Genomic DNA, 19,981 nt, shown 5'->3' with positions numbered 1-19,981 from the left:
TAAACAAGAAAGTAAACTCTTCACAAACATACATTTGGGGGTTTATGTATTTTAATCCATTATGATGCTACATGATCCATGGTGGTTGTTTAATTTTTCCTTTACAACAATATGTTAATAACTTTGCCAGTTATCTTTTGAAGTAATTTTTTTTATTTTTATGTACATACAAAAAGAGTATCCAATTACTGTGTGGTTACATTGTTGTGACTGTATCTCTGCAGGTGTGGTCTGAAGCGCTGATGCCTTTTTTTTTTTGTTTTGTTTTGTTTAATTTATTTTTCTTGAATGTAGTGTGTATTCACAGGTCAGTCCTCTTCACAGCTGCCCACATCCACACATCTCTGCTCCCCCCAGGGCAACAGAAGAAAAAAAATTAAATTAAATAAAAAAAAAAAAATAATAATAATAATAATAGAAGCGCAGATATTTATTCTTTTAAATTTGACGCGACGGTCATGTGATAGCCAGGATAATACAGCTGTGTTATCTCAAAACCACCAGAGCCCCAACAGAAGAGAAATGGTGATGGAAAGAAAAAGAAAAAACAAAAAAACACACATAAACCAATAAAACCAGACTCAAGATGGTCCCTTTTGAAAAGACAATTTTTTTTTTGTTTGTTTGTTTTAGCTAATATAATTTCCAACACTCAAAAATAAAATATAATAAATCCCGGCCATTTCATGCAGAGTGCACAACTGAATATAGTGCATTTGATTATTATAAACAGAAGCATTGTGACTACATGGTAATACAAGAAAAAAGAGCAAACAGCTGCTGTAATACACTAGAGGACACAAATAATAATAATAATAATAATAATGATAATAATAATATTCCTTGGGAAAATTAAAAGATGTGGCCAACATTATTGTTATATAGTAACATGACACAAGATGGAAACTGGGTCATTTTCCTTTTAGTTGAGAAAATGTTTTCTCTAAATCTGAAGGTTGAATTATTTTGAGAATTAAACTGGTCGACTAATTAAACCACTGTGCAGCATTAATTCATGATCATTCATTTTTAAAGCGTCATAATTCTACAAATGGCCCAAAAAGTGGATTTATTGAATTTCTGCAGCCTCCTTTGGTTCGGACATCTGACAGAAATCATCAAAAGTTCTAACTAGATTTTCAACAAAACACCCCCATTTTATTTTATTATTATTTTTTTTTCTTCTTTCTCTCGTGTACAGGAAATCTGTTGGGACGACAGTTTTTCTTTTTTTTTTTTTTAAACCAGCCCTCTTCCTTTTTTGTTCTAAAACAGCCTGTGATATCACCGTTTGTGGTCTCCTCACATAAAAACATCCACACGCAGTCAGTCGCTCCTGCAGGAGGCACCAAAAAAAAAAAAAAAAAAGAAAAAGAAAAAGAAAGAAAGAAAATCAACAAGACACAACACACACACACACACACACACACACACACAGCTTCTACTGGCTCTTGTTTTAACCGCAAACTGCTCAGAAGACAATACATCAAGTTTGTGTCTTTCACTGATCACGTGCGCTCAGCTCGTCCTCGCGTTTATTCGGTAATGAGTGAAAGACAGATTATGGGATGAGGAGCTTTCTTATAGACGACATGAGTGTGGAACTTTAAGAAGCAATAAGGAATCAATGAAAGACATTCAGCCAGTTTGAAGCCACTTCTTCCACTCACCGCTAACTGTTACCTGTGCAAGTTGGGGAAGATCGTTTAGGAAGATGGACGGAAAGAACAGATCAGAGGTGGTGATTATTTCACATAATAATAATAATAATAAGAATAATAATGATGATAAAAGGCAGGACCAGCGACGTAAACGCTCGCCATCATGGTTTAACTTGGGACTGCCTTCCTTCGTTTTCTTTTTATACTTTAAATTATTTCCCCCTCCAACCAAACCATCGAGATATTGCCTTAAATGTTACAGGAAAAAAAAAAAAAAATAGAGGAAACAGATCAACATAAACCCAGAAGACATCCCCGTTGCCGTCATTGACACGTGTCCTCCCGAGCACGCAGTCCGTCCGTCCGTCTCTGTGCTCTGTCCGTCTGTGTCTCTACAGGACCAGCTTGCCAACGATGACTCCGATCACAAAGAAGAGGACGCACAGCGCCAGGACGCGGGTGCTCAGGCCTTCGTCTCTCATGGCCGTGGTCGCCATGCTGGCGGAGGAGTGGGAGGCGCCCTCTGATGTCACCTTTCTCTTCCGCAGGCCGTCGTCCTCCTGTGACGTAAAGAGAACCCAGATACACGATCAGCACACTTCAAGATAACATCTCCGGCACAAAGATAAGATCTCCAGCACATACTTTACTGATATGTGTTCGTTTTCCCACTCAACAGAAACCTTTGTGTGCCGCATTAGATCCAGCAGATTATATGCTACATAACTAACTAAGCAGGACCCAGTGTCTCTCAGCAGGACGTCGTCCTAAGCATCAAATTATAATTCCTTGTGATATTTCTGGAATTTAAAGTATAGTTGCGCTTTGTACGCGTTTCCATTGGAAGGTGTTTTCTGATTGAGCTGTAAATTTCTGTAAAGTTCTTGTCACACGAGAATTCAACTGAACTGGTCACATGACCCTGAATCATCTTTGGTGACAGGGAATTACAAAAATAAAAGTGTTTCCATGGCTCTTTTGTGAAGCACTGTTATATCAATATGTCTGAAAAAACACCTCATGAGAGCGTAAAAATGTTTTCGTGATATTTGACAGTTTTTTTTGATATGTTGGTATTTCTATTACTATTTTTTATTGTGATATTTGGGTTTTGTGCATTTCTAAGGGGAATGGAAACTGGTTTTCCTTCTTCCCATAATGCATCCTGGTGCCATATAAATACACCACATAAATATGATCCGAAAGAAAACATGATTCAAATATTTCCTCATTCAGCTACACAGCCCCATAAAAAACAAACTGTGTGTTCTGACACCTTTTATATCGGAACCAGCATCAAACGTCTTCAGGAGCTTGAGCTTCAGTAGTTAAACTGTTGGATCAGACCACACAAACCTGTCAAGCCTCCCCATGAGAATAAATGAGCGTTAACCATCTATGACCCTGTCACAGATTCATTCAGATCCTTTTCCTACCTTCCAGACCAGGAATAAACACCTCACAGAAGCTGCAAGTTTGGAAATGATCCAACCCAGTCCAATTTGGCCCTCATCAGTGTCTCTTAAATCCTTCCACTTGTCCCATTTTTCAATTCTGAGGACAAAATGTTCAGTTTCTGCCTAATCTACACCACCCAACCACTGCCATGTGTCACAATCAGCAGACAGCCAGTGTAATTCACTTCACAGTAGAGATGAGAACCGATATTTCATACTATAACAACACCAGCACCAGTGGCAGCGCAAATAGTAGTAACCAGACCGAAAAGCAACACAGATCTCGGTGCCACTGAGTTTTAATTAGCGCCCCCTTTAGCTCTGTTGCTGTGGCAACGCTACACATGGCGCTACACATTCCATCTATGCAGGTGACAAACTGCATGGATGGAAGTGAACCTTGAACGTGCCTGAGGCCAAACGGTCAAAAGTCATTACTTCACCTCAACGGATTCAGAGACAGCAAACCAACAACAAGTCCTCGAAGGCGATATTGTGCAAGAGAGGCAACACCTGGAATTTGATTAAACGTCTGACGACACAGGAATGTATCGTCATGGATAATCTGTGAGACTGTTTGCTGGATTTTATTTTATATGGGTTAAGTCTTAATTGTATTTATATTATTTAAATGAATAGTCTGTTCAACTTGTACGTCACAAAACACCTTAAAAATAAAAATACAAAAGTTTTTGCACAAAGTTTTCCATTCTTTAAGCACCAGCACCGTTTCAAAAGCACCAGTTTGGCCCCGGTATCAAATAAAACAACCCCCGTCCCTACTCCACATGTCAAGGGTCACAATGTTACAGCTGATCGGTGTAAAACTTAACTGTGTTGTTTATTAAATTACAAAGATAGGGATGCAATCTGTACTTTTAATCCTCTTTGATTAAAAATCAAAGAGGATTAAAGTGGATGTTAACAGACAGCAGCTGCCTGGTTGATCCTGACGGAGGAAACCACAGGACTCACTGCTGTTCCAGTAACAAGACATAAAACAAGGATCAAAACCTGGCCACTGCCTGGAAAAAACTTTGGTTCACAAAGCATAAATTCAGTCCACGTCTTCTTCACTGAATCTTGTTTCTGAGCAGAAATATCCCCAACTTCACATACTCCTGCACAAATCATTAGGCGACTTTAAACAACTTGCTGCTCGTCCCCTTGAAGAACTTCATACACAAACAGAGAAAGTAGATATTACATCACATGGTGACTTCTAGATGCAGCTCACCAGCCAAAAGCTACTCTCCTTGCAAATAGCTGGCAACGCTGCAATGCACAGGAGAGACGAGCCTCTGGACTGAAACTCATGCAAGGGAGGGTTATCCATTTTTAATTTAATCAGATAGAGGCTGGAGGAGAACAGTGTTCCTGGCACTGGGGCCGACTCTGTTATAGGTCGGAATAGTAGAGTATAATACAGCATAGCAAAAAAACGCTAACATTCAACTTCTGCAGAATTGAAGTGTATGGATATAATATACTTAGAATTTCCTCGTCATTAGAGAAACTAAAAGCCAGAGTCCTCTGCTTCGTTCTCAGACAGTACAAGATTTACATCGTTACAGCTTTTCAGACTTACTTCCCCCCCCTGTCAGTTTGTTTCAGTTGACTCAAGTCACAACTAGTTTAGCGAGTACAATAGAGGCGGCGCCAAAGCAGAAACTACAAGCCCCGAGACAAACGCAGCCATGTTGTTTCTTTTATTTGTTTTAGTGTGTCTCACCCTGATCTGTTTGTTTTCTTCCCGTAGCCTCTGCACCTCCATCTGCAGCCGCTTGCACTCCTCCATGATCTTCTTCACCTCTCCGTCGTCCAGCGAGGCGCTGGCCGACTTGGGCATTGCGGAGTGCTCGGTCTTAACAGAGGTAGAGGAAGACACAGTTTTGTTGCTTTCGCTCTCTTGCTGTGGAGAGAGAGCGAGGACGGGGGGGCGGTGGGTGGTTGGGTGTGTGGGACGAGGAAGAGGGGGACGAAGAGACGTGCAGACACGAGGCCGGTAGTGAGATGAAAGTACACACAAATAAATCATAGATGGAAAAAAAAATATATATTTAATCATGTAATAATGGGTGATGTGTTTCAGATGAGCAGCAAACTCACAATGACTTGAGTTATTTAAATCAGTGAAATACACAAACGCGGGTTTGTAACTCATGGAGATGTGAGACGTTGTGACTACTGTGCAACAACTACGAGCTATGACAAGACGTACACTTACAGTTTTGTCATTTTCTAGAGGCATCTCAAAAGCACATCTCAACTTTGAATCCATCAGCTCTTCAGGCTTCGCTTCCTTCCACTGTGGAAAAAGAAAGAAGAGTTCAGAGAGTTACATCGGTTCAGTGTACATCTCCAGGCTTAGACCTAAATTAGAATTATGAGGCTTTGCTGTCATGTTTTATAATAGTTTCTGCACAGCGAGAGACCAAAATAAGGTGCAATATTCAAGAGTTAATGGAGGAAGGTTTCTGAAAGCCACAGGCTACATTTAGATGGACAGAATCTGTTCATTAGGAAAATATCAACTCATAATAACCATGTAAACGCTACATCCATTCTTTTCTGTGCCCCACATGGTGTGAATATCAGGTAATGATTTTTCAGATAGAGAAGGAAAAGGAGAATCTATGTAAGCAGGCTCTATCCGGGCCATCATCTTCCACTTCCTTCTTTTCCAACAGCAGCTTCGATATCTCAGAGTGACTTTGTCTATAAAAGTGTATTGTGAATGCATCACCCGGAAGAGATACTTGTGCTCAGGTACTCACAACTCCTTCCATGTCAGTCATGTCGTACGGAGCCAGCATGGACTGCACCATGAATTTGTGTTTACTCTTTTCATTGGGGTCGTAGTCAAAAGGTTGTAGCATAACTGAGAATGAAAAAACAATGACAGAATGGAAAGCGAGAACATTAGAGCGACTTCCTGTATTGCCCCATAAAAAGTATTACACAACCCACAAGGTTTATGATTTGGGTTACACCATGACCGGTCTACTCCTCCACACTGGACCGTTTGTCCTGAAATGCTGATGAGTGTGTGGATTCTAGTCATAGTTAAGAAAAAAAAAAAAAAACGCTGATATTTCAGTGAAAGCAATAGAAATCATGAGAACATGGAACGTACTAGAAGTCGGATCTTGATGAAGAGGAACAGAGACAAATTACAAATTATTTTAGGAATATTCTGAAGCCTTACATCGGAAATCGCAAATATCCACCATTTTTCGGGGGTCAATCAATAATATGTGCAAAAAATATTTGCTGTAGGAAACTATGACTCTTTTTTTTCTCTAAGATATTATGTACAACGCTGCATAATAATAGCTGCAGTTGCTTATTTGTGAAAAAAGTCAACTACTTCTTATTTCTTCTGACATTACCCAGTAACTGAGAACATGATAATATCGTGTGGGTATTTCCTATATATTTTCTATCCTACAGATTATAACAAATATAGTCTTGCTAACCCTTTACAGAAACACTTCCTGAGCATTTCTCAACAATATTTCAAACCTTTAGAGGCTACTGCTGTATCAGTGGCTGGTGGAATGGAGGCTAATAGGTTTATTTTGGTCCTGAAACACAATACATGCTGGCTGCAGCATTTACCGACCTATAATGGGTGCTGTAAACTGTCAATGTAATCATAAAAGTCCAGATGCTATCCTACATTTTTATCCAACACTCTGATTAACATGAAAGCTTGATACAGCTTTACTAGAATTACACTTTTGTGTTGCTGCTCTGCAAAATGATCGATAAATCTCACAAATCAAATACACAACTCAGACAGAGAAAAAGGCAACAGATCATCTCACACTGTAAAGTTGCGGGAGGATGCAAAAAATGTTTTTTTACGAACCAGATACATTGACGGAGGTTCCGGCGTCAATGATGCCACTGTTTGGGCGCACGCAATATCTGCGTGGTGCGGTTGTCTTAACTTTGAAACACACATTTCTATCTGTGGGGTTGGTGAGCTTCAGAGTGGCAGTGACAACATCTGTAAATGGGCCTGAGGAGGACACAGAAAGAAGCAATGGGTGTCATTTGTATGCAAGGCCTAGACCTTAAAAAACAAAGTAGCGCTTCTACCAAGACCAGGGATTGAACATATTAGTGGTGAATGTGTGTGACTCAAAGCTTGAGCTTGACTTAAACGTTTCAAAAATAACATAAAATGGTAGAAAGCACAGCAAAGTGTGTAAGTATTTGCTTTATTATTTATGCCCCGCCCAGAGCCAAGAACTGGCTCATGTACAAAACTTCTTTTACGTTTTCTTTTAGCTCCTGTAGCATTAAGCTCAACCCCATAAGTCACCTCTCATGAGACCACCACCCAACTATGTTTCATTACTCCTGCAGGAAATATACAACCTCTGCTGTTATACTCATTTTTACTTTATGTTTTACTCTGTGCATCCATAATAGAGATGTTAGGATGCATCTTCTCCTGGCTCGTCTTTACATTCACAGCTCTGCAATCATCAATCAATGAAAAGGCCACTACGAACGGATCCCAACACCCATCAATTGGCCCATTTCTACAGCAATATGACACCCAGAGGCAATTATCTAAGAAAACAGCCATTACCCAGCTCGGTCTGCTTTTTTTTTTTTTCCATAACCATTGGGCTTGGATATGGAAAAGCTGCAAAGGAATTCGGGTTAAGCATTTGCAGTCCACGTTAAAGCTCCCAATCACAGGTTACTAGCTAATAATATTGAGAAATAAGCATGGTAATAAGGCTAAGCAGCGACACCCTGATCGCAGAAAATGCCAGAATAGCGACTTCTTGTGTGGTTGCACCGAGCAGAATAACCATCAAGTATCAGATGTCAAGACAATGTCGTGCATGGTGTACGAGGAAGACATAATAAAAGTGTAGGAATGAAATTAGAGGACAGGTAAGACGGGCCTGCTCTGACGCTGCAATGACAGCTAGCAGTTTGCCTTTCTAGTGAGATTAGCTTAATGCTGTCACCGACCACAAGCGTCGTACACACAATAAAGACCTAGCTGCGTCTTATTCAACTACAGCTAAGGAAACGTCAATAAAATACGACTGTTAATACAGAAAATGGACACGCTGCCTGCAATTAACGGCGCCTATGCTAGCTAGCTAGCTGCATATCTATCCTCGGGCCCTGCCCTCCGCTCCAGCTCCAGCTCCAGCTTCAGCTTTACCTCTGAATTTCAGTTCGTGTTGTGGCTCTAGCACCAGGACTTGTTCAGGTCTGGCCATGTCCCAGAGCTTCTTCCTTTTCGTGACGGCGAGGACGACAATGTTCAGTTCTACCGCAGGTAGCCCGTAGATGTAAAGCAGCTGGGTCCCCGAGGGAACAAACAACCCGGCCGTCCGCTTTTTTTTTTTTTTTTTCAAAAAAAAAATGTTTTAATGGAGGAAAGAAGGAGGAGAGGATTTACAAATGCACCACCACTATGGGCTGACTGACTGCCACCGACAGCTGCTGCTGGACGTTAGCGTGCTAATGCTAACTGTGCTAGCAGCGGAGACGTTGAGGAGGAGAAGGGGTGGCGTCACGCAGTGGGCGGGGCGTCATCTGGCCGTTGGAAAGAAACGTTCACGGCTGACTGAATGTATGGAAAATTATTAGTGCCACCCACGAGGAAACAAAAATGAAAGGAGGCAGATTTTATTATTATTATTATTATTATTATTATGCACTTCGAAAAAAAAGTTGAAGTCGAAATACAATGTTGACAATAAAGTCGAAATTCCATGTTGAAAATAAAGTTAAACTGTTGAGAAAAAAGTTGAATTGTCGAAAGTAAGATTGAAAATACCATGTCGAAAATTACGTCAAAATAAATAGAATCAAAATCAAAATAAAAAATCAAAATAAAAAATCTAAATAAAAGAATAAAGTCAAGATATTATAAAAGTCAATGTCGAGAATAAATTCGAAACACAATGTAGAGAATAAAGTCGGAATTTCGAGAAATGAATTGAAATACAGTGTCAAGAATAATGTCATTTCGACCTCCACTCATTTTTTTTTTTCTCATGCGTTGCCCTTATACGCTTCTGCAGTGTTCTCCAAAAAAAAATTAGCAAGTCGCACGTAAAACAACGTGCAACATATACAAAGGTAAGTGTCACCACATTACCGAGAATTAAAAGCCATTTCAAATAAGTAGGTTTTAAGTTTGGATTTGAAGAGGTCAGTGATGAGACACATGTCAAAGTCCAACATACGCAACATTTAAACTGTATTTTTGTCTTATTTTAGGATGGATGGATTTATTATTTGAAATGAAATAAACTTAAAACGTAAAACTATATAGATTAAATGCTAAAGCAAAAGTTTATTATTCTGTCCACCTAAATTAGCCCAATTGATATCGAGTTGACAAAATTGGCCTTGAAATATCCATATTTGTCCTATTTTATTCCTATGTTAATGTTTTGTTTTTCTATTTAAAAATTGATAAATTAACACAATAAAGTGTTTAAAAACCCAAGTGTCCATACAGTCATGTCTGTACTAAGATAACAGCCTTAACATCCTTAAATTTCTTTCCAGGTCTTCGGAGCAGGGGTCACTTCCTGTTAAGCTCACTTCCTGAGCTCCACTCAGCACTTTAAAATATAGTTCATGGTTGGTTCTTGTTACCTCAAAAAAACAAGCAAAAAAACAAACAAATATATATATATATATGCAAGTTTATGAGCAATAACAGGTGTTTTTGTTTCAGAAAGTACCTCTAAATCTGAGTTGAGTCAGCGCGAAACCGTTTCCACTCTGATACAGATGTCATCATCTGACATTGCTTAATTCCAAGAGTCTTACTACCTTTTCCCCTTTGTTAATCTAAAAGTATTTTCTAGCTTAGTTTCAATTTAAAGCACAGATTTCTCTCTCTCTCACCTTCCACATCAGGTTTTATATTTATTAGAGGTCTACTATTAACTTCATTCTAATGGAAAATTGATGTCACTTACCTCAAATCAGCCGAAAACTTTACTGGAGTTGACAGGACCACAAAAATACATGAACTCCCACAGATCGACCTCAGCAGCTTCCCGTTTCAGTTTGATAGGCATCATTTCACACTTTCAAACTGAAATTATTTGGAAAATATCTGACACTATAAACATGCTTGTGATAGAGGTATCATGTAGAATTTGTGCCTTGTGGTTGTATTTATCAGCTGTTGGGGTTTACATCTACACCCATCAGCCTCAACTCCATGACCAGCTGGTGGTCACAGGTAAAGTGAATAATTATGTTTTTTTGTGGCACCTGTCAGAGATCTATAAGGCAACAAGTGGACTGTCCTCAGAGGTGATGCTGGAAGAGGGGGGAAAAAAATGGACAAGTGGAACCATTTGAACAACTTTGACAAGGCCCAAACATCAATGGCTGGACGGCTGGATCAGAGAATCTCCAAACCTGCAGCTCTTGTCTGCAGCCATTAGGACGTATAAAAATTGGTCCAAGGAAGGAGAAGAGGTGAACCAGGTCATCATGGATGAAAATGGGGAGAGGAGGCTGGTCTGTGTGGTCTCATACTGTTGCCATGCTTGGTCTGCACCAACGTTCAGGTGGTGGTATCCAAGTAATAACCATATAGATGCCAGGATCCAGATTTCCCAGAAGAGCATTATATTGTAGTAAGAATAATGGCAGTTTTAATGATGTGGTTGATCGTTGTACACTCACTTGCCACTTTATTTGGAACACCTGTTCAATTGCCTGTTAACACAAATAGCTAATCAGCCAATCGCTGCAATTCAAGAGAAGAAGGGGGATTTAAGTGACTTTGAACGTGTTGTGGTTGTTGGCGCCATACGGGCTGGTCTCAGTATTTCAGAAACTGTTGATCTACAACCATCTGTAGGGTTTACAGAGAATGGTCCGAAAAAGAGAAAATATCCGGTGAGTGGCAGTTGTGTGGATGAAAATCCCTTGTTGATGTTAGAGGAGAATGGGCAGACTGGTTAGAGATGATACAAAGGCAACAGTAACTCAAATAACCACTCGTTACAACCAAGGAATGTAGAATACCATCTCTGAACGCACAACATGTCAAAACTTGAAGAAGATGGGCTACAGCAGCAGAAGACCACACCGGGGGCCACTCCTGTCAGCTAAGAACAGGAAACTGAGACTACAGTTCACACAGGCTCATCAAAATTGGACAATAGAAGATTGGAAAAATGTTGCCTGGTTTGACGAGTCTCGATTTCAGCTGCGACATTCAGATGTCAGGGTCAGAATTTGGTGTAATCAACATGAAAGCATGGATCCATCCTGCCTTGTATCAGCGGTTCAGGCTGGTGGTGGTGGTGTGATGGTGTGGGGGATATTTTCTTGGCAGACTTTGGGCCCCTTAGTACAAACTGAGCATGGTTTAAATACCACAGTCTACCTGAGTATTGTTGCTGACCATGTCCATCCCTTTATGACCACAGTGGACCATCTTCTGACGACTACTTCCAGCAGGATAATGCACCATGTCACAAAGCTCATATCAGCTCAAACTGGTTTCTGGAACATGACAATGAGTTGTACCTAATAAAGTGGCTGGTGAGTATATGTCTGTCCAGATTTGACAAATAATTTGTGAAAAACCACCTGGAAGGATTCCAATAAATTTTTCATTTTTGTGCCAACTCCGCAGACATTTCCTCCAGGTCTTTCTGAGACATCACGTCGGCGAATGGACGACACAAACAGCCCCTTGCTGTGGGAGTCTGGAGAACAACCTTTTGTTTTCCTGGAATACAACTTCCAGTTGTATTCAAGACATGCGTAGTACATCATTTTTATGCACATTTTCCTCCTAAACCCAGCACAACATGCTTGCCATCTTTGGAGAGATCTCAATCACAAGCTAAATTTGGATTTTCAGACTGAGCAGTGGGCAGAAGACGGGAAAACTGAGCTACAAATGTCGAAAACAGACATGAATTGGGGCTTATATTTTGAAGAATAACATCAAATCTTAACCACTCATTCGATTTTTTTTTTTTTACTCTGGTGCTCTAAGTGAGGAGGTAAATACAGGATAATGGCATGTCAGTATCAGTATTAATGGTAAAGAAGTGAGTTTTATTTTATTTAACGATTTCTCTGACTTCTCAAGAAAGAAAATCCCAGTGAACACAGACTCTTCATAGCTGTAAAGGAAACGGCCAGTAAACGAACAGGAAACTTCACTTCCTCAAGCGGGAAAACGCAGCTAACCTTTTGGGCTGATTAAAAATAATAATAATAATAATAAAAATAATAATAAATTAGGGATAAGATTGCAAAAACTGAATCTCGTGAGAAAGTGTGATTTTTTTTTTATGTATAATGACAGAATGTTGCTGTCTGCACCAAAAAAAAAAAAAAATCTTTATTTCTTAGAGCTCCTGTTCAGAAAGTAGAGACCCATATTTGATGTACACATTAAATGAAGACGAGGGCACTGAAATGAGAGAGAGATGCTAATACTGTACAGACCGCCTCTGCTGTGCAAGGCTGGGCAGGAGGACCCCTCCCCTCTCCATCACAAAAATCACCTAAAATTCTCATTTTTTGGCCTTTTTTTTTTGTTTTGTTTTTTAGCAAAAGAATACAATTTGTGTAGAAACAAGCCATGTTTTGCATCTGTCGTCTCCTGTTTTTTTTTTTTTTTTTGTTAACGCCTCAGAACATTCTTTGCAGACGGAGGAAAAAACAAAAGAAACCTGAACACCACTTCAGTTGAAAGGATTTAAGTTATAGCAATACGCACACTATCAAGTGTACAATTTGTCATTTGATTCTAATAAAATACTTTTTTTTTTTTTTAAACCCATATACATTTCATATATTTATCTTTTGGGGGGTGGGGGGGGAGGGGTGGGGTGGGGGGGTATATGGATCCAAAAATAGACATTTAAATCATAAAGAAGAGAGAATGGGAGGATGTGGGGGAGAGAAATAAAACTACAAAAGCTACGAATGGTCGTCCGCCGTCTGTGAGGGCGGAGAAAAGAGAGTGATAGACAGATAGAGAGAAAGAGAGGGGGGGGTAAAGAAAGAGAGATAAGAGTGAAAGAGAAGCGAGGGGCTTGGGGGGGGTTTTAGGAGGGGATTGGCCAAGCTATACAGCGCAGTATGACACCCACTTTAGCTCATTACACACGTACAGTCGTGATCAAGGCACAGGGATCTTCTAAAAGTTTTTTCTTTTTCAATAAAGTTGTACAAAATAATACATTTTACAGTCTGTACAAGAATAATAGTTCAGCAGTAAAGTAAAGACAGACGTACGGAGGAGAAGGAGCGGGAGGAGGTCAGGGAGGAGAGGTGGAGGAATGATGGAGGAGGAGGAGGAGGAGGAGGAGGAATGGCAGGGATCACATGAGTTTAAAAAAAAAATCCCATTTGTTATTATCACCTTTTTTCTTTTTTTTTTTAATATATTTGCAGATTACGATATTTTTATTTTCTCTTTGAGGAAAAGGGGCCAGGATGGAAGAGAGGAGCAGGTGGGAAGGCAGCAGAGGGGCAAGAAGAAGAAGAAGAGGAAGAAGAAAAATGAGAGATAGCTAGATAGATAGAGAGGGAGGGGGGAGGAAAAGGAGGAGGAGGAGGAGGAGGAAGTGATGATGGACAGTGAGTAAAACTTGCAAAAAAAAAAAAAAAAAGAGGAGAGACAGAGTAAAGAAAGAGAGCGCACAGGGCACAATGGCACAAAGGTCTACACAGACAAAAACAGCTGTGGAGACAGTAAAACAGGATGAGAGTTCTCTTTAACTTATATGGTACTGTACTGTGAGAAGGATGCTTTTCGCCCTCCGTTTGAGTTCCATAAAAGTTTTCATTTTTGTTTCTTTCTTTTTTTTTCTCCATTTTTTATTTTTTTTCCTCTTCTCGTAGTTTTAAACTCGATATATCCTCCTCACATTTTGCTTCCACTACCAAACGAGGCAAAGTCAGGGCGGCAAAACAGTTCTGTGGAGAAGTCGTCCCTCCTGTCGAACGCGTCCCGAGCTCCATCGGATCGAGGAGGGAGGGAGGGGGGGGGGTTATGGGGAGGGGAGGGTGGGGGAGATTTAAATCAGAGTCTCCTTCCTAGCAAGTCTCTCTCGCCGACTCCTCCGACCGCCGCTCCAGGTAAATCACCCCGGCACCAGGACGAGCCCGACACTCGTGGATCAGAGGACGCTTCTGGGTGTCCGCCCCCCGCCCCCACCTCCTTTTTGTGCAGTCCAGTAACAAAGCAGGTGTGAAACGTTTCCGTGTGCAAGCAGAGTCTGTGGTTGGATTTAAAGATAAGTGACAGGAAGGAAGGGTTCGGTGTACATGGTTCAACTCCTGAGCACAGCTGGGGTGCGTTTTTTTTTTTAGATACAGCTGATCTATTTATTCTGTATTTGCAACAATTCAATTCAGTTTTCATCCCGGTGCAACAATCAAAGGAGGGGGAAGGGGAAGGAGGGTAAGGGGGGATCACACAATCTCAACTGCAGCTCAAAAATCCTCCTCCCACGTCGCAGGAAACTCCGTCCAGACTGGGCCACTCGAGGTTTTTTTTATTTTATTTTTTTTCCAGAAAGGTCAATGGGGACAATATATGATGTGTGAAGGTGAGGAGCAGGAGAGGAGTATGGCTGAAGGTGGAGATCAGAGTCTGTTTTCAGGGTATAGCCCCTCAAACCCTTCCATCAAAATAGCTCTTTCTACATCAGGTAGGGAGTTTGCATCAGGGGCAGTTCTGTTCTGGGTTTGGGGTGCGTTTGCTCTTAAAGTGTGTGTTTTACCCCCTCCCCACCCCCACCCCCACCCCCACCTCACTCACCCCCCCCCAACCCTGTCACAAGAGCTCACACACTTCTGTAGAAGAGGGGAGTTCAGAGACGTCTTTTTTTTTCTTTTATTCTCCATAGTCCGATTCGTTGTTTCTTTTTTTTTTTCTTCTTCTGTTTTTGGCCGAACGCCTTTTTCCTCTCCCATCACAACAGCTCGTACTGCCGCAGGTGCATCCGCTGGATGATGTCTCGACAGTCGTTAAAGACGCGGCGGATGTTTTCCGTGTCCACGGCGCAGGTGAAGTGGGGGTAACAGTAGTGCCTCCCGTCTCCGCTCGCTGTGCTGATCCTCTGCAGAGGGAAGGGGGGAAAAAAACATTTAACGAAACACGTATTTTAGCGTAAGTCAACACGTCTCAATATTTAAACTGTACGCTTTCCAGCGTTCCAGCAACAGAAGTCGTAAAACAAGATGGCCGTGTCCATGAAATGTTGATTTTATTATTACAGATATGTTACTAATATGTAACTAATATGTAACTAAATTTAGTCTATTTAAGATACACAAATTGAACTTTTTTTTAATTACAAAAATATTCAAAAGTTTTAACTGTTTAAGTTAAATGTAGAAAAAAAATACACTGTTAATCACAGTTTCCCACAATGACGTTTCGCACTGTTTTGTTTTTTATCGTTTTTTATTGTTGGGCTTATAAGTCCCATATAACACGTGAAATACTTTACACTGTCACAGCATTTCATTACATCTGTATGTGGAAAAATATTTGGCCAATACCGTCTTCTTTTTTTTTTTTTCATCAGCACTGGCCGAAGGCCGATACGTGCTGCCGATTTTTCTGAGCCGATACTGCTTTTTCTCCCTTCGTTTACATGATAAAAATGACACAATGATAACAAATGTTACACGTCTCAATTTAACCCAAAACACAAACATTCATTTTAATGCTCTTATGCATACAAGATAAAAAATAAATAGGTAAAAAGAGGTAGAGCAAAAGATATATATATCGGTATCGGCAAACGCAACCGCGTATCAGCCGATACCAGAAAAAAGGAAATAATACGTGTGAATGCATGGCCACTTAGGGCTTCCGTAGTTCTGGTTCTGGTTTTCCTTGTCTAGTTTTGTCTGTACATGTTTCCCTGTGTGTGCGCGACTTATTGGGTCGGGAATGGTGCTCCCTTTGATTTTGAAATACAAATTTAAAAAAACTTTAACTAACACATTGACCATACTCTTTTGTCAATTTGACACCGGACTCCGGGGCAAGTTGCACCAATGCACTTACCAGGAACTCATCTCTTATGAAGTACTTCGCCCTCGTAACACGTGGATCCTCTCCGGGCTCTGGTGTCGCTGATGGAAGAGAGAAAGGCCAATTAGACCGCCCTCTTATAACAATATGAATATCACGAGTGGGAACTATTGGAGACTCATTAAAAAAAAATATATATACATATATACACTCTCATATTATGTTATATCGCCTCTCCATCTTACTAAGGAATAAATACGTCCCGGACAAAAAAAACGTCCGCATTTCAACACATTTACCGTTGACTTTAAATTATCCATTTAGGTTTAAAGAGCATAAAAAAAGAGACTGATCCATGACGCTTAATTGCATCTTGTATTATTGTATTGTATTGTATAAACACAGTGAAACTATGCCACATCTTAAATTTGAGGTTGGTATAAGTTTTAACTTCACTAAACGTTAGCCTAGCACAATAATGACATCAGGAAGCTGCATGAGCAATTACTAATCATATCGTAGTGTAGTGGTTATTGTGGTGTCTATTCGTGGACTTTCAAATCCAACAACATTAGCACCACCTTCCTAATATTGTGTGTTGTCTCCTTTGTGCCTCCCAAACACTTGGACTCATCAGACAATGGACATTGACCTTCTGATTATGACTTTATTGTTACATGACTGTTAATTGCTGAACCAAAGGTTTTCTAAAGTGTCCTCTGACCTTCTGTTCCACATCTAACTCTTTAAATAAAGGATAATACTTGAAGTAATATTTATGACAGATCCCCATTAAAGAACAGGTGTGTTTCTGCGGACAAAAACTTTACAGTGAAAAGAATGAAGTGAAAAAAATTGGTATTTTTCCAAAGCAGAGGCAAATTTTCAGTCAGAACTGAGACAACTGCCAGAACACTGCTTCATAATTCATTTACAGCATTTGGGAAAAGTAAAAAAAAAGGTTGAAGCGTCCGTGAACGGACGAAGCTATAAAAAGGCGGCTCACCGTCGTCTGGCGTGGTGTAGCGAGCAAATTCGGGGAAGTACTCCTCGATTTTGGACTTCCCTGCCAGCACCTTCTCTGCTAGCAGGTCCTGTTTATTTAGAAACAAGATGACAGAAATGGTCCGCAGCCACCTGACGACAACAACAACAAAAAAACACACGTTAAGGTCATAGAGTGAAATATTCAGTGGATATTCAGTGGATCAGCCATAACATTATGACATATTATCCTAATATTGCTGTAAAAAGCTTCCCAGCCTCTATCAATAAGCCGTCAGTTAATGAAAGCATTTTGTTTTTTTTCTCTCTGACAGAAATAAGAGTCAGACAGATGCAGCGTCTCCTCCTCACCTGTTGTTCCAGATGTTCTTGAAGAGGTTGAGGGCCTCCTGTAAACGGTTGGTCTGATTGTCCTCTCGGATCACCATGTTGTAACTGCTACTGGCCACCACGAAGATGATGGCCGTTACATCTGAGGGAGGACGAGGGAGGAACAGAGACAAGTCAGACACGGCGAGACAGAGAGGGAGGGAGGGTGATGTGAGCCGGGAGGAAGCAGAAATAAAACACGAGTTACCATTAAAGCACTGAATCCATTTCCGACGTTCATCTCGTTGACCGCCGACATCGAACATACTGTGTGGATGAAACGTGAGACGTTAGTATGAACATGTGAGAATGCTGCCATCGTGTGGAGAAACGTGTTTGTACCCTGAGTCACAGGATGTATGATGCTGATGTGTTTGTGTGTGTGTGTGTGTGTGATCGCTTCTTAATGGTTTTACTCACTGGAAATTAACTTTGTCCACTTGGAATCTCGTCTCAAAGATCCCTGAAGTCAGTACTCGGCACCGCAGCAAGTCCTGGTGAAAATGACAGAGTAGAAAACATATTACATACAAACATATTCAAGATAATACATGGGACTTTGTTTCCACAGAAAAATCTGGGGCAGACGCCACCATACGACGCTGCTTCTCTGCTCTGGACTTATTGTCAGGTCAGGGTGAAAAACTTGTTGTTGATGTTTTTGAATTTGAACCTAAAAGAATATCACATTAAACTGAGACCAGTTAAGGTCATTTAAGGTACCGTGGGACACAGACGCCGTAACTTAACCACGTAGCCAAGCTAGTTAGGGCTGTCGCAGTATCCAAAAAGATAAAAGCAAGTTGAGAAAACAAATATCTTTTAAACGAGGTCCATTCCACCACAGTGTATGTTGTATGATTAATGATGCATGTTTTGTCCTGTTTATTGCACTAAGTACAGTAGTGATTTGTCCCATATACTTTGTTCATTGCACTAAATGTCTTTGGATTTGAAGACACAGGCCCAAGGCCGAGTAATGATCCATGTCTTCAATGACAATACTTCAATTATTTTTCGAACATAAACGTGAACCAGCGTCATTCATTTTTTTAAATTATGTCATGATAGTGTTCATTTTGCACACGCATGCTGTATATACCCATATTTAACTTAAAGTACTGCAAAATGTTTTCTTCCGTTCTATGTTATTTTGTATGTAATTCATCTCATAAAAGAGAGACAACGCAATAAAGTTAAAGATGCATTTCCTAGATTTTGCCATTATTATTTGCTGATATCGTGATAATGTCGTTATCGTGACATTTTTTTGTCCACGATGATCGTGAAGTGAAAATCCGACTCAATCTGACAGCCCTAGTGCCGGTCATTTACACTTGTGCGCTCATCGCTCTGTAAAAACACCACTAATAACACTAGTGGCCGCTGTATCGTTTTTTGTCAGTCGGGTTAATTAATTTTTGCTTCTACTTCCTGTTTTACTTTTCCTGAAATGTTTCCCAAGATGAGTCTCGACGTGTTACATCTTCATTGATCCAGAACTGTCATTAAGAAAATGGCGGAAGGAGCAGTCGGAAATACTGAAGTGGAAACACACGGTGAGTAGTTACATTTCTGGGGAGGTGGGATCTAGAGCTGTCTCCGTCAAATTGATGTGTTTTTTTTTTTAAGTAGAGGATCAAAGCAAAAGGAATGACTTTAAATGTCTGACACACTTGATCTTGAAACACCACTATGGGCTACAGCTATGGAGATAATGAGTTTGCATGGTAGAGGTTCACCCACCTGATCTGTTGGAGTGTAGTCGCTCTGTTTCACAATGTCAATCTTGTCTAGAAAGCTGGAGACAGAGAGAGGTGGGACGGGGAGAGACACAACATGGTGAGAAAACAGTGACTTATTTATTATTAAAAGACCATTATTCATCACACTGAGTCTTCATACTTTTAAAAAAAAGCAGGCAAAAGCAACTTCTTCCTGTTAAATAAGAGATTCTTCTTACTGATGCTCTTGGGTTTTCAGGTTTGCATTAGATTAACCTCCTGAGACCCTGGGTCCTCATATGGGGACATACGGCTTTAGGTTTGTGGCAAATTATTCTCCTTCATTTAGATGTTTGTCCTCATAACTAGATAATGGCTGGTGTAAAAACATGACAGCAGTCATTTCATTTCAAATTTTATTCATGATTATTAAGTTTTCAAGCTATAACTTCGCTAATTAGCAAGTACACGTTTGAGGACGTTGGGACTTCATAATTTGCAATTTGTATCTTTGCACAGCCATGTTCAGACATGAAAATTAACAGCTTTATATTTTTCTACATATTGATGACTTTATTATAAAACTGAGTGAAGTAATCCCTGTGTCCACACACATGAAGACATCATTTCTTTCAAAAACTACTTCCTGTTTGAAGATGATGCGTATTTTTTATAATTTTTAATGCATAACAAACAAAAGCTCTGGTCTCAGGAGGTTAAATA

At 40.2% G+C, this 19,981-nt stretch overlaps 2 protein-coding genes across 3 annotated transcripts in view; both read right to left on the bottom strand.

The window, feature by feature from the left end:
• Positions 1-33: 33 nt before the first annotated feature.
• LOC125014446 (vesicle-associated membrane protein-associated protein B/C-like) lies at positions 34-8,682 on the bottom strand. 2 transcript variants are annotated; one of them, XM_047595518.1, is made up of 6 exons: positions 8,319-8,682; positions 6,993-7,145; positions 5,896-5,999; positions 5,346-5,426; positions 4,851-4,982; positions 34-2,221 (listed from the first exon to the last, which is right to left on the bottom strand). In XM_047595518.1, exons 1-6 carry the CDS (start codon positions 8,374-8,376, stop codon positions 2,054-2,056), a joined length of 696 nt encoding a protein of 231 aa, XP_047451474.1. In that variant the 5' UTR covers positions 8,377-8,682; the 3' UTR covers positions 34-2,053. The 2 variants fall into 2 exon arrangements, with proteins under 2 accessions (XP_047451474.1, XP_047451465.1); XM_047595509.1 differs by having other exon boundaries at positions 4,851-5,030; positions 8,319-8,680.
• A 3,792-nt stretch (positions 8,683-12,474) lies between these two features.
• The window catches only part of gnas (GNAS complex locus), a 30,055-nt gene continuing 22,548 nt past the window's right edge, over positions 12,475-19,981 (bottom strand). Inside the window, exons 6-12 of the mRNA XM_047593771.1 lie at positions 19,281-19,335; positions 17,955-18,028; positions 17,743-17,801; positions 17,517-17,637; positions 17,167-17,297; positions 16,194-16,261; positions 12,475-15,234 (exon numbers count right to left, since the gene is read on the bottom strand). Coding sequence (XP_047449727.1) covers positions 15,088-15,234; positions 16,194-16,261; positions 17,167-17,297; positions 17,517-17,637; positions 17,743-17,801; positions 17,955-18,028; positions 19,281-19,335 — 655 coding nt within the window. The 3' untranslated portion in view covers positions 12,475-15,087. The remainder of the gene's footprint in view (positions 15,235-16,193; positions 16,262-17,166; positions 17,298-17,516; positions 17,638-17,742; positions 17,802-17,954; positions 18,029-19,280; positions 19,336-19,981) is intronic.

Source organism: Mugil cephalus, chromosome 1 (genome assembly GCF_022458985.1).
Source record: "Mugil cephalus isolate CIBA_MC_2020 chromosome 1, CIBA_Mcephalus_1.1, whole genome shotgun sequence".
In the NCBI taxonomy this organism is placed as follows: Eukaryota; Metazoa; Chordata; class Actinopteri; order Mugiliformes; family Mugilidae; genus Mugil; species Mugil cephalus.
This window is presented reverse-complemented; position numbering and strand designations above follow the sequence as displayed.

Coding starts and splice junctions, on each gene's coding strand:
- LOC125014446 (XM_047595509.1), bottom strand. CDS start 8,376: ATGGCCAGACCTGAACAAGTCCTGGTGCTAGAGCCACAACACGAACTG. Junction 7,146..8,318: donor ACACGAACTGAAATTCAGAG/GTAAAGCTGAAG, acceptor TGTCCTCCTCAG/GCCCATTTACAGATGTTGTC. Junction 5,031..5,345: donor CTCTAGAAAATGACAAAACT/GTAAGTGTACGT, acceptor CTCTCTCCACAG/CAAGAGAGCGAAAGCAACAA.